At 40.8% G+C, this 14,557-nt stretch overlaps 1 protein-coding gene across 1 annotated transcript; it reads right to left on the reverse strand.

The window, feature by feature from the left end:
• Positions 1-5,624: 5,624 nt before the first annotated feature.
• LOC124512954 (olfactory receptor 4D2-like) lies at positions 5,625-6,936 on the reverse strand. Its single transcript, XM_047080611.1, has one exon. It carries the CDS (start codon positions 6,571-6,573, stop codon positions 5,638-5,640), a length of 936 nt encoding a protein of 311 aa, XP_046936567.1. The 5' UTR covers positions 6,574-6,936; the 3' UTR covers positions 5,625-5,637.
• Between the last annotated feature and the right edge of the window lie 7,621 nt (positions 6,937-14,557).

A 14,557-nucleotide genomic window follows, 5' to 3' on the forward strand; every position in this document is an offset into this window, starting at 1 on the left:
CTTGGCCTTTCCCTCATGAGCCAAGATGGACTCCATGGCTTCAATCATCACGTGTGTCCTCACACACTCTCATTCAAAGGCTAGAGGGAAGCAAAGGGGTGTGGGACAGTTTGTTTTTCCTCCTACATCTCTGGCCTTTAATCATGGAGGAAAAATCTTTCCCAAAAGCTCTCTGGCAAACACACTTTTTGTAGTATTTGTCATTCCTGGATCACATGAACATGTGAGCGCTCCTAGCTTTAAAGTGTTCTGGCAAAGTGAACACCTATGAGAGGGACAAGCAAGGGAGAAGTAGCTGGGGATGACTATTGGGTAGGCACCCAAGAGCAATGCTATATTCATATAAAGCACCTAGGAACAGGAATGAACATAATGGGCCAGAGGCAAAAGGATCTTGACAATGATGCAAAGTCTCTCTTACATAAGAAAATTCGTAATAGCAGAGGTCACAAACTCAGAAGTGAGTAATGTACTTGAGAGAGGGATGTCAGGTAGGAATCTTTCTATACTAAGAGGTACTGAGGCTCATCACCCCACTGCAAAATTCTCGCATCTAAGCCAAAGACAGAAAATCAAGATTTTTTTTTCCTTTGGAGAAAAAACTCTGGAAAAATAGACCTTTATGTGTTGTCACTTAGGGGTTCTTCAGGGGTTCTACCTGAACCCCTGAAGTGAAATCTACACTATACATAGAGGTACCAATTAGCATTGTATTGCCTTACTCTTAAATGCAGATAATCGAAGATCACCAGGAGTTTAAGGAAGACCACCAACAGAAAGGGCAAACACAAAATAAATAGAAAAATAAATGATAAGAAAAAAGAAATGGCCTGGGAAGTAGAAGAAAACTTTTTTTTAATCTCCAGTTTATATAATTAGCATCCTTTGAGGGAAGCAAGAAGGTAGAGTAGCCATAACATAAGAACAGGATGGCATGGACAAAAGTCACAGAACAAAGAAGAGTTCTTGGAAATTAAAATATGTTGACAGGAATGAAAACTGTAATAGCAGAATTTGAAAATAGAGTTGAGAAAATCCCTTCTGAATGTAGAATAAAAACATATTTTGAATGGGGTGTCCATAGGATGTGACCCAGTATGGGCTGTCAGAGCCTGGGTGTCCCCTCCTGGGACCTGCCCATTGTGGGTGTTAAAGCAAGGTGAGGAGGACATCACTCAGTGCAAGGAATCAAAGCTTCGAAGGGATAAGGTGCGTGTTCATGCAGGGGTTCAGTCTGACACCAGGATTTGGAGACCAAGCAAGGCGAGGAGGATGTCCACATGGGGGACATTGTGAGGTGAGATTTTTGGAGCATGAGTAGTGTAAGAAACTGGCTGAGTTGGGGGGCTGGCCTGCAGTGTGATACCAAAGCCCAAGTGCAGTAAGGAAATGGATCTGGTATGGGCAGTGGGTTGTATAGAGGGAGATAAATTAAGTTAGTAAATTAAAGATAGAGTGATGGCAGAGTGGGGAACTCCCAGGACTCATCCCTCCAAAGAAGCATTGAAAAGATGTATATACCAAAGAATAGAATTGAGAGTCCAGGAACAAATTCATACATTTATAGTCAATTTATTTATTTATTTATTTATTTATTTTACAGTCAATTGATTTTCAAAGAACTCTTCAATGGGGGAAAATAGTCTCTTCAATGAATGGCACGAGGACAAGTGGATATCCACACAAAAAAGAGTAAAGTTGGATTGCTACCTTAAACCATATACAAAAATTAACTCGAGGGGCACCTGGGTGGCTCAGTAGGTTAAGCGTCTGACTCTTGATTCAGCTCAGGTCATAATCTCACAGTTCATGAGTTCAAGCCCTGCATCAGCTCCATGCTGACAGTGTGGGGACTGCTTGGGATTCTCTCTCTCCCTTTCTCTCTGCCCCTTTCTGGCTCATGCTCGTGCTCCCTCTCTCTCAAAAATAAATGAATAAACTTAAAAAAATAATTCAAAAAAGACCTAAATATAAGAGCTAAAGTTATAAAACTCCTAGGAAACTAGAGTAAATCTTCATGACCCTGGCTAAATCAGTGAGCACTCCCAGCACCCAGATAGTGACCCGTAAACACCATTCTTCACCAAAATTGCTTTTGGCAGGACTGTTTAGAGAAATACTTGATTCCAGAGCCAGAACAGGAAAATATAAGATAAGCGTGTGCATGACACTGTGCCAGAAAGTAAGGATGTGCTTGAAAAAGCACCTTGAAGAGACTCCAACTGGCCAACTCTGGGACAAATTAGTAATAGATTATAACTCAATTGATTAAAAAAAAAGGAAAATACAAGTCCACACAGATAGAAATAAACAAAAGAATAAACTGCAAGTTTGATAAAGAACCAGATATTGACATAGTCTCAAAGTACCTCCTCACAAAATATTTGCTATTTTTCAAGAGAAAATGATAACAAAGATGAGAATCCTAACAAACACCTCCTCAGTCAAGTAATCGAAGTGATAGGGCATTAGTAATGAGACAAAGCAACATCAATCGCACCTCATAACATGCAATAAGAACACACAGCATGGCTTCTGGGATGTCCTTGAAAGAGTGACCAAAATGCATCACCTGAAGCTAATCACCCGAAATATCAGCCAAATCCAAATTAAAGGACATTCTACAGAATCACTGGCCTGTAATCTTTGAAAGTGCCAAGATAACCAAATTCAAGAAGCTCTTCCAGATTCGAGATGTCTAAAGAGACACAACAACTAAATGCAACATGTGATTTGGATCCAGCTTCTCTTTCTAGATGACTTTACTGTGATATTTGGCAAAACTTGAATAGAGGCTGGAAACTGGATTCTAGCAACATATTGTTACTGCAACAGTGTTGATGACTGTGTGGCAGTATCATAGGAAAACATCTTTGCAGAAAATGCATGTTCAAGTATTAAGGAATGGTGAGCATCAGATTGGCTACTGATCCTCAAGCCTTCAGGAAAAAACAGTCCTTCTACTACACTTGAAACTTTTCTATAAATCTCAGATTTTTCAAGAAGTTAAAATTTGTTTAAGATAAAAGAAATATGTAGAATATCTTTCTGTCCTCTGGGTAAGAAGCAATTTTTTTTTTAAATTAGAGATCAATGAGTTCATATTGAAATGAAAGACTAATATATCCAACTACATTAAAATTAACACCACAGACAGAGACGAATCACAAACTGGGAGAAGGTATTGTATATAACATAACCAACAATTGGTCAGTAATCAAATTATGTGAGAATTCCCACATTCACTAGAAAAAGTTAAGAGAAATATTAACGAAAGGCATTCACAGGAAAAGTGAAAGCAATAAAAACATGGAAAGAACCATTAGGGAGGAGAGAAATGCAAATGATTACAGACTACAGAGAAAATATTTTTTACCCATGAAACTGGCAAAAATTAAGATGTCTCAGAATATCAACTGCTAGGAGGATGTGAATTGGTGGGAACACTTAGACACCGCTTATGGACGTGTAATTTGGTACAACAGTTTTGGAAAACAATTTGGCACCGTTTTGTAAAGTTTTATCTTTGAAGATCTTAAAACCTAGCATTTCCATCTCTCTCTCTCTCTCTCTCTCTCTCTCTCTTTCACTCTCTCTCACTCTCCTTTTATAGAAAGAGCAAGAGTGGAGGAGAGGGGCAGAGGAAGAGAAAGAATCCTAAGCAGGCTCCACACTCAACTCAGGGCCCAACACAGGGCCTGATCCCAGAACCCTGGGATCATGACCTGAGCCAAAATCTAAAGTCAGGACGCTCAACCGACTGAGCCACCCAGGCGTCCCAGCAATTCTATTTCAAGGTATAGCCCATAGCTCCTCAACATGGCAACTGGAGACAAATAAGGCAATATTCAAAATAGCACTGTTTTCAATAGCAAAACAAACAAACAAACAAACAAACCTGGAAACAACCCAGATAAGCTTAAAAATATAATGTTGAGTGTAAAAAGAAGTAAATCCAAGAATATTATGTCCAGTAGGAGATTTTCAGAAAGCTCAAAATAAAACAAAACAGAATCAGTATATTTACTGATTATGTAAAAACGTGATAAAAGTGTTTTTGTAAGCAATAGGATGGCAAATGCAAAATTCAAGAAGAGAGTTTCATTGGGGAGGGAGAGAGTGAATGTGAGGCAGAGGACCCTGTGGGTAGGTATAAGTTACTGGTAACTTCTATTTCTTAAATCAAGTAGTCTTTCTAGGAGCTCTCATAATGCTATAATGTTCTAGAACTTACATGTATTTTACACATAATCCTTTGTTTGTAACAATTATTATTCTACACTGAAAATGTAATGCAGAAATAATCTGAACATTCATGATATTTTCAAATTTGAAAATAAAATAAAATCATCAAAAAAAGACTGGAAGAAAAAATATTTACATGGTTTGCCCAATGTTTTCTCACATGATTTTTTATTTGATTCTTATAATAAATTTGGGAGGTTTGGAGGTCATATATTGATTTAAGCAAATTTATTGAAGAAGAAGTCATGAGGCCAAGAGAGGTCAAGTGGTTCATCCCAGGTCATCATCAGTTTGGTAAGTTATGGGTTAGAGATTTTCATTTAAAGCTTAACCTCTAAGTCTTGTGCTATTTCCACCAATCCAGACTCACACCAAAACAGAGTATTGGAAAAAGGGGTCAAAATAAAGAAAATACAATGCTCTTATGGAGAAATGGTGTCATAATAACAGGAAACTGTCCACCAAGAAGGCAGAAATGTGTGAGAGTGTGGCTTTCCAGAATGTTCCTATGAGAATATATCTTACTGTCATAGAAGAGTTCAAATCATCCATCACAAATAAAAATAAGAATATTTCCTTGAAGACATGCCTCTGAATTTATGCTCACTCTCTGTTCTCTGTTTCATTCATGGGCATGCTGCATGGCCCTCTGAAGTTCAGCTCCCACCCTCTCCATGCCTCCCTCACCACACTGAGGAATCGCCACCAAACACTTCCAAAACACTGCTCAACCCATGAAAAAATACATGTCAGGAATAATCATAACAATGACAATAACCCTCACATAGGATCTATGTAAGATTGATAAAATATTCTTATACACGTTTTGGATCTTATAACAAATCTGTGAGATTATTGGGACAGATATTGCTTTATGCCAGTTTGGTGAGGAGGAATCCATGAGTTCAAGAGAGGCCAGGTAGCTTATCCAAGGTCAGCAGTCTGGTAACATATGGGTCCAGGGCTCCCAAGCTAAGGCTATGTCTTCAAGGTCTGTGCTTTCTCTAACACTCTGGACACAGGTCAAAAGGGGTGCTGGGAAGAGAAGTCAAAACACATAAACTAGAAGTGCCTTCGCTGGGGGAAATGCCCTCATCACAAGAGGAAACGACCCCCCAAGAAGGGGGAAAGAAGGGTGTAGCTTTCCAGAGTCATGAGAACACTTCTCAACGAGCAGGGGTTTTAGAAACCTGGCACAAACCTTAGCCACCAAAGGGGACTTTTCCCTTTTTCCCAAAAATCTGAGTCAGTTGCTTAGTTTCAAAACTCACTCACTTCTATGATGACCTCCACAACATATGCACAAGCTATGAAGACAGCCAGCAGACACAGTAGCTTTCCCTCCATTTTACAAATGGAAAACAAAGCCAGAGAGAAGTGACCCACTCATTGTCACTCCCTTTTACAAACCAGCCGGCGCCTCCCTAGTCTCTTCACTGCTGCCTGCACCTCCTGGTTCCTCAGGGTGTAGATCATGGGGTTGAGCATGGGGGTCATGACCGTGTGGCTGATGGACACAGCCTTGTCCATGGAGAAGGGGGTGAAGGGCCGGGCATAGAGGTAAATGCTTGGAATGAAAACCATAGACACCACGACGATGTGGGTGGTGCAAGTGGAAGCTGCCTTCCTCCTCGCCTGCCCAGAGTGGGACCTCAGCATCACCAGGATGACTGAGTAGGAGGTCAGGAGGAGAAAGAACCAGATGACATCCAGCAGCCCACTGTTGGAGATCATGAGGAACTCCAGGAGGGTGGTGTCAGTGCAGGCAAGTCTCAGCACTTGTGGGACATCACAGTAGAAGTTATCCAGGACGTTGGGGCCACAGAAAGGCAATGGGAGCATCAGAGCCAGTTGGGCAATGGAATGGACGAAACCTACCATCCAGGCTGTCACCACTAGTGCCACACAGAGCTGTGTGTTCATGATGGTCACATAGTGGAGGGGTCGGGAGATGGCAACAAGGCGGTCATAGGCCATGACTGAGAGGAAGAAGACCATGGCGCCTCCCAGAAAGTGGAAGAAGAAGATCTGGGCCATGCAGCCCTGGTAGGAGATGGTCTTCTTCTCAGAGAGGAAGTCCACCAGCATCTTTGGGGCAGTGACAGAGGAGAAACAGAGGTCTAAGACAGCCAGATTTCGGAGCAGAAAGTACATGGGTGTGTGGAGCCGTGTGTCTGAGGTCACCGTGACCATGATGAGGAGGTTTCCCACGACAGTGGTGGTATAGACAATCAGGAATACCAGAAACAGAAAAAGCTGGAGCTCTCGAGTCTGTGAGAATCCCAGGAAGACAAATTCTGATACCCACGTGAGATTCCCTGGTTCCATGGCGTCTCATCCATACACCTAAAGAAAATGAACCATAGGTATACATGCATGAAGTCACTTTTAGTGCTCAGGGCTCAGAGTTGTCCAGCTCCAGATGATGGAGCCTCATGTGTAGACCATATCACTAGGTGCTGATGAAATTGGCTTGTCTGTGGAGAGTTTACAAGTTGGTGCTGTCATATGCATTCGTGACATATCTTTAAAGCCATCCAGAGACATATGCAACCTGCCTTTCAAAGATTCCATGTGATACAATGGTAGAGAGATAGGTGGAGTCCAACAGAACATCAGTAAAATTTCAGGGCTTCTGCCTCCTTGAGATTTGACCTTGATTAAGCTACTTCATCTCTCTGGGTCTCAGTTTCCATATCTGCAATATAGGAATTAAAACATCATCTTTATAGAATTGTCTAGGGGATTAAATAAAATAACACATGAAGTTCCTGGAACAGTGCTAGAAATAAATCACTCTGGCAATCACTCTTTTCTGGGTAGTTTCCTCCTCTAAATACATCCTCCCTTCTGCCAGTGTCAATACATTTTTCTAGCAATCATTTTTCATGCAACATTTAACCCATCCTCATTTTAATGGACTGTTCCTGTGTCTATGTTTTTCCTCTGTAATTTAACTGAAAACTCCCAGTGGCAGAAACACAGATCTTTATTTCTGCCCCACGGTGCCCATCTTGGTGGACAGTCAACACTCCAAAAGCATGTGGTGTGGACTAGTGGGTGGGAGAGGAGCTATGGGGTATAGCCCCTTATCCAGTGAGGCCAGAGAAGTGATGGAGTGTGTGCTGAGACAAGAGAGAGTCCAGAGAGAGAGAGAGAGAGAGAGAGAGACTCTCTTGGGGCGCCTGGGTGGTTCAGTCAGTTAAGTGTCTGACTCTTGATTTTGGCTCAAGTCATGATCTCACCATCGTGAGAAACACTTATAGTTTGGAGTCTGCTTGGGATTCTCTGTCTCCCTCTCTCTCTGCCCCTTCCCTGCTCGCTCAGGTGCCTGTGTGTACTCTCTAAATAAATAAATAAATAAATAAATAAACATTAAAAAAAGAATGCATTAAAAATTAGATGATGAATACAGTATGATGGGGACTCAAGGAAATCTTCTGAAAGGAATAAGAAGTTTAGAAGATGTTACTGAATACAAGGGTAGAAGACAAACGAAAATGTTGAAATAAGAGCAATGGAAATAGACAAAGGAATCAAGGCAGGAGATGAAGAGAAGGGAGAGGGAGGAACAGATCAGGTGAAGGAAGGGGAAATGGGGAGGTGGTGGGCAACGGAGGGGGCAGGGAATGGTGTCAAAGGTGGAGAAGAAGGTGGAAGGAAAGAGATGGAGGGGGACAAGGTTAGGGGTGGGTGGCCTCCCCACTCCTGCCCTGTCTCAGTCCTGTTGTCTCTCACGTGCCTATTGAGATCCATTATGTATTAAAGGTCATTTTAATCTCATCCTTCTGCTTCCATTTGCTTCCAGTGCAGTCTGGTTCTATAAGACAGTCAATGAGACCTTTCTAAACTCATGTCTGATCACGTTTCTCTCCCATTATAATCTTTCAATGACTGCCTAGAGCTCACCGCTTAAAACTCCAACTCTTAGAAGCTGTCTCACAGGTTTTGTGGATTTATACAGGGTTGAAACATGCTTACAGTAGTGCCTGCAACTCCCTATCGGCATGTCACACAAGGCTATGAAATGTAGCCTTCATCTGCCTTTGTAATCAATACCCCTGTTACCCAGGAACAGAATGCCATTCAAGAAATTCATAGCTTCTCACATGTGCCATATGCTCAGTTATTTCCGTAGCCTTGGTAATGAGTTCTGTTTCCTGAAATATCTCCTACTACCTTCTCAACCTAGAAGGACTCAGATATCACCTTCTTGTGACTCCTCCCCATATCTCTCCCGTGCAAAATTAATCCCTTCTTTTTCTGGGTTCCAATGATGTTTTATAAATACCTACATTATAGCATCTTCCATGTTCTTTTCTTGTCCCTCTAAACTAGATTGTAAATTCAGTAAATTAGCTCCAGCACCTCTAACAGCAACCCTGATCTAGCAGTTGCTCAAAACTTATTTGCTAACTTAATGTATGAGTAAGTAAGTATGTGACCTGATTTTATGCAACTAGGTGGGGGATTGTGTGGTGCGTTTCCTCACGCTCAGCCCTCAGCACACTCCATCCTGCTTGGTTGTTAAAAGCCGAGCTTTCCACATGCAACCTGAGGCATCTGTTTTCAACATCTCAGTTCCCCTGAATAACTTCCCGAGACTCTCTTCACACTTTAGACTTACTACCATCAAGTCTATGTCATTTGACATATTCTCTCCATGTTCCAGTAAGTGGTTCTGGGTCCTTCTTGCAGCTGATTTATCTACAGATGAAAAAACCTTGGTCTCCCACCTTCCTTCAGTCCAGAACCGGAGAAAGTCCTCAGGTCTTACATTGTCTTGGAGAGCCTTTTCCTGCAGTGTCAGCTCCCTGGTCACTGCCCACACATCACGTGTGACAGCGGGGGTGACCCTAGGGAAAGAGGGCATATCCTCAGGGAGATGCTATTGGACTGGGCTCCGCTCAGGAAGCAGAGCTGGGCTGATTCTTGCCCGATTCCCGCTGGAGGCAAGGGAACAATGGGAGTTGTTAAAAAGTTTCTAAATGTCTCAAAAACACTTACTCTCTCAGAGGTCTTCCTTGGGGGCCAAAAGTACCAAGAACATTGAAAATTTTAGAAATTTTCAGGATTTAGGATTTTCAGGCCACTGTCTAAAAGGATGAGAGTCTCTTCCAAAGAAATGGACTCTGGGAGTGTTAGACAAACCCAATTGTTAGACCAGTGATTCTTACCCTTAAAAGAATCCCCTGGAGATCATGTGAAAAGATAGATTAGTGTGTCCCCGAGGCCCCAGACTTTCTCACTCAGTTGGTCAATAATAGGGCCAAGATTTTGCATTTTGAACAAGTTCTTAGATAATGCTGATGTTCCTGTTTCTAGGGCCACACATTCAGCACCACTGACTGTTCTCTCTCTCGTGCGTGTGTGCAGAATCATCAAGCTAACTGTTTTGATTTCTTTCTCTCTTCTTCTCCTCTCCTCCTTCTTCTCTTTCTCCTTTTCCTTCTACTTTTAAACTTAATTGATCTTTATTTACAGAAAGTCATAAGTGGGGAAATGTTTGTATGCTACAATAGGAACTTGTTAAAAATCTTGTCCTTTATTTTACCAACCAGACCCCCCACCCCCGTGTTGATTTACCAACCGTATCCAGGTCTACTCACATTATCTATAGAATGCTAGCATTTTTTACATGTGAATTATTATTACTTCTAACATGAGGATTGGTGCAAGAAACCCCTATATTTTCTCATTATGAAAACAGATCAAAACTGGAATTAACTGCCATTGTAAACTTGACGTGCCATAAAACCTGATTTCTTAGAGCTCTCTGATCTACGTAGCATTTCCAGGTTACTCTAAATTCTTTCATTGCAAATGTTTACACTTGGTTAAAGTATCTGCCTCTGGCAGACAAGAATACCATGTGAAGATTTTCCACATTCAAGAGATGTAGATTAAGAAACAAACAAACAGGGGCGCCTGGGTGGCTCAGGTCATGATCTCACAGTTCGTGAGTTCGAGCCCCGCATCGGGCTCTGTGCTGACAGCTCAGAGCGTGGAGCCTGCTTCGGATTCTGTGTCTCCCTCTCTCTCTCTGCTCCTCCTCTGTTCACACTCTGTCTCTATGTCTCTCAAAAATAAATAAAACATTAAAAAAAATTTTAAACAAACAAACCACTAATTCTCATTTAGAGCTTCAGTCCATTTTAAAATATAGTCATGTAAAAAAGTGGTCTGGATTGATTCTGGGGAAGGAGACAGGACTTGTGTATTTTGTTGATTATCATGTGGGTGATTTTAAGTTCTGATTCTGGCTTAGCTTTCGCTAAGAGAAAGCTGATATGTTCCAATTAATATATCTCCCCTGTCAAGGCACATACGGGTCTGCGGAATGCCCTCCAAACCTAATCTCTTCACCACTGCATCCACTAGCCAATGTAATGAATTCCAAAGACCAGATGGCAGGAATGGAGTATTTACACTAAAGTCCTAGTCACAGAAAACTGAACTGAGAAAAGTATTTCCGTATGCACTATATACCCAAGAAAATAAATATTTGTCAGATTTAACTGTTGTTACAACTTCAAACTTAAATGGATGCAGGATACATACAGAAGGAATTTCATTTATATTCTCATTGAGGGGACCCCGCATCTCTGATAATTAGTTATTCTTACATTATGGTGGTAGGTTTTATATGTCAACTTGACTAGTCTATAGTTCCCAGTTATTCAATCAAACACTAACCTAGGAGTTGCTGTGAAGGTACTTTGCACATGTGATTGATGTCTATACTCAGTTGAGTTTTTAAATGTTTACGTATCTAGAGAGAGAGCTTACACATGCGTGCATATACCTGCGAGTGAGTGGGGGATGGGCAGGATGAGAGAGAGAGAGAGAGAGAGAGAGAGAATCCCAAGCAGGCTCCATGCTCAGCGCAGAGCCCAACATGGAGCTTGATCTCACAAATCGTGAGATCATGACCTGAGCCAAAATCAAGAGTCAGATGCTTAATGGACTGAGATACCCAGGTGCCCCATAATCAGTTGATTTTAAGTAAAAGAGAATTTCCTAAATAATCTGGACGTGCCTGATTCAATGAGTTAAAAAACCTTGGGGGCAGAACTGAGGTTTTCTTGAAAGTGTTCTGGACTGCAGCTTCAGCTCATACAGAATCCTCTCCTGCACTTTCTGATGGCCATCCTATGCATTTCTACTGGCCCAGGGTTCAGTCTCACATCATGTAAGCCAATTCCTTGCAATAAATCTCTTAATATACATATATCTATATCTGACTGGTCCTGTTGCTCTGGTGGAACCCTGACCAATACACCCCCTTTTATGGATCAAACATAAAATAAAAACACATCTTATGCGAGGTTGATTGAGGTCTTTTCCTCTTCATACATCAATCATCCCTGAACTTGATTATAAATACAACTGGAATGGCAAGATGAACGGACTAATAAGGCTGAGAAGTGAAGTATTCTTTGAGCCAGACCCAATCTACAACCACTGAGTATAACACATAGAGAAGATGATGGGGCGCCTGGGTGGCTCAGTTGGTTAAGCATCCAACTCTTGATTTTGGCTCAGGTCGTGATCTCACACTCATGAGTTTGAGCCTGGCATGGGGCTCAGCACAGAGCATGGAGTCTGCTTGGGATTCTCTCTCTCCCTCTCTCTACTCCTCCCCACTCGTGCTCTCTGTCTCTAAGAATAAATAAACTTAAAAAAAAAAAAGTTGAGTCACTGTGTTGTACACCTGAAACTAATGTAATATTGTGTCAGTTGAGTATAGTTACACTCAAATAGAAAAGAAATTTTATAAAGATACCAGAATGTTTACTCTTTTTATCTGTCTATCTATCTATCATCTATCTATTTATTTATTTCTTTTGAGAGAGAGAGAGCATGAATGAGCAGGGGAGGGGCAGAGAGAGGGAGAGAGAGAGAGAGAGAGAGAATCCCAAGCAGGCTCCATGCTGTCAGTTCAGAGTCCAACATGGGGCTCGATCTCACAAACTATCAGATCATGATTTGAGCCAAAATTAGGTGTTGGGTGCTTAACCGACTGATCCACCAGGCACCCCCTGATTTTTTTAATCTATCACTGAAATAATTTACAGACTTCCATCAACAACTTCTAAGAGATCTGTATCTGTTTTCACTAATCCTATGTAAACGAAGTGACTAAAAAGCATTACTTGACTAAACCTGATTCTTTAGACCCTAAGGAACCTGATAACTACAGTAAAACTTTGGATTGCAAGTAACTTGTTCTGCAAGTGTTCCACAAGACGAGCAAACATTTCTAATAAATTTTAACTTGATAAACAAGCGATGTCTTGCAATATGAACAATACATGATGCCAGATGTCACCTGATCACAACTGAGCCAATGGTTCTTCCCTCTTTCTCTCAATCTCTCTCTCTCTCTGTCATGCTGCATGCTTATGGATGATCAGCTCCCATGCGCAGATGCTTGGTCTCAGGCTGTGGTGTCTGGCAGAAATCAGTGATTTTTCAGAACATTGGGTGGTGCCTAAACTGGCATTAGTGTATTTTTTGTTACCTCAAAGTACCTATGGGCAGTCCTTTGCTTTTACATAGAAGAGCAAGCTTAGGAATGATTTGCTTCATTCTAGGTCAGGTTGCCTGCAGATATAGACCCTTTCTTCTGCCTTATTGCCAGTTACATTAAATACAGTATATGATAAGTGTTTAATACTGTACTGTAGTCAACATCCGTGCAAGTGTACACAATGGCCCCCAGGCAGGAAAAGATTGAGAAGAAAGGTGGCAAGAAGGAGATGATTACGGTGGAAGTTAAGAAGGAAATCGTTGAGAAGTACAAACAAGGTATGCAAATGGCTGAAATTGCAGGATTTTATAAGATGTCTACGTCTGCATCTCGTCTGCAGAGGAGGAGGGGGAAAAAGCAGAGGAATCCCTCACTTCAGATGAGATTAGGGAGATGTGTAAATTGTGCGAAACAGTGAAAATTTTTGTAGTAAAGCACCACCCAAATAAGGCTGTAGCAGTGTGAACGATGAATCTGTTTAACGACAATGCAATTCACATTTCCACAAAATCCTTGAAAGAAGGCAAAAGCAAGTGTCATTGGATAGGTTCCTTGTTAAAGTTGCATGAAAAGAAAAAGGTTCCACTGAGCCAATAGGTAGCAGTGATTCCATTAGTGATAGTGAAAATCATCCTACACAGTAACCCTCCTCTCTCTTGTCTCCCTCACACCAACCACGAAGGTTTTCAAAGGTAAGTGCAGGCTCATTTGTTTATTTTTCTTTATTATTTTGTACTATATAACAGTATTGTAATCATTTTTATGTGAATATTTTGGGGTTGTGGAATGAATCATCTGAGTTTCCATTATTATGGGGAAATTCACTTTGATATGTAAGTGCTTTGGATTACGAGCATGTTTCCAGAATGAATTATGCTAGCAAACCAAAGTTTTACTGTATCTTGGTTTAATTTAAAAGTATTGATGGGAAGATTCCAACTTATACTACAAATCTGTAGTAATCAAACAATATGATACTGGCAAAAAATAGACACATAGATCAATGGAACAGAACAGAAAACCCAGAAATCAATCCACAATTGTATGGTCAATTAATCTTCAACAAAGCTGGAAAGAATATCCAATGGGAAAAAGACAGTCTCTTCAACAAATGGTGTTGGGAAAACTGGACAGTAACATGCAAAAGAATAAAATTGGCCCACTTTCTTACACCATACACAAAGTAAACTCAAAGTGGATTAAAGATCTAAATATGAGACCTGAAACTATAAAAATCCTAGAAGAGAGCACAGACAGTAATTTCTCTGACATCACTCATAGCAACATTTTTCTAGATATGTCTCCTGAAGCAAGAGAAACAAAAGTAAAAATGAATTATTGGGACTACATCAAAATAAAAAGCTTCTGCATAGCAAAGGAAACCATCAACAAAACTAAAAGACAACCTACTGAATGGGAAAAGATATTTGTAAATCACATATCCAACAAAGGGTTAGTATCCAAAATATATAAAGAACTTACACAACTCAACACCAGAAAAACAAATAATCCAATTAAAAATAGGCAGAAGACATGAACATACATTTCTCTAAAGAAGACATTCAGATGGTCAACAGACACGTGACAAGATACTCTACATCACTAATCATCAGGGAAGTGCAAATCAAAACCACAATGAGATATCACCTCATACTTGTCAGGATGGCTAAAATAAATAATTAAAAAAAACAAGAAACAACAAGTGCTGATGAGGATGTGGAAAAAGATTCCATGCATTCTGGCAGGAATGCAAACTGGTGCAGCCACTGTAGAAAACTG

This window comes from Lynx rufus, unplaced genomic scaffold, assembly GCF_022079265.1.
Source record: "Lynx rufus isolate CCGP_SWC_20201006 ecotype Redwood Valley unplaced genomic scaffold, mLynRuf1.p SCAF_18, whole genome shotgun sequence".
In the NCBI taxonomy this organism is placed as follows: Eukaryota; Metazoa; Chordata; class Mammalia; order Carnivora; family Felidae; genus Lynx; species Lynx rufus.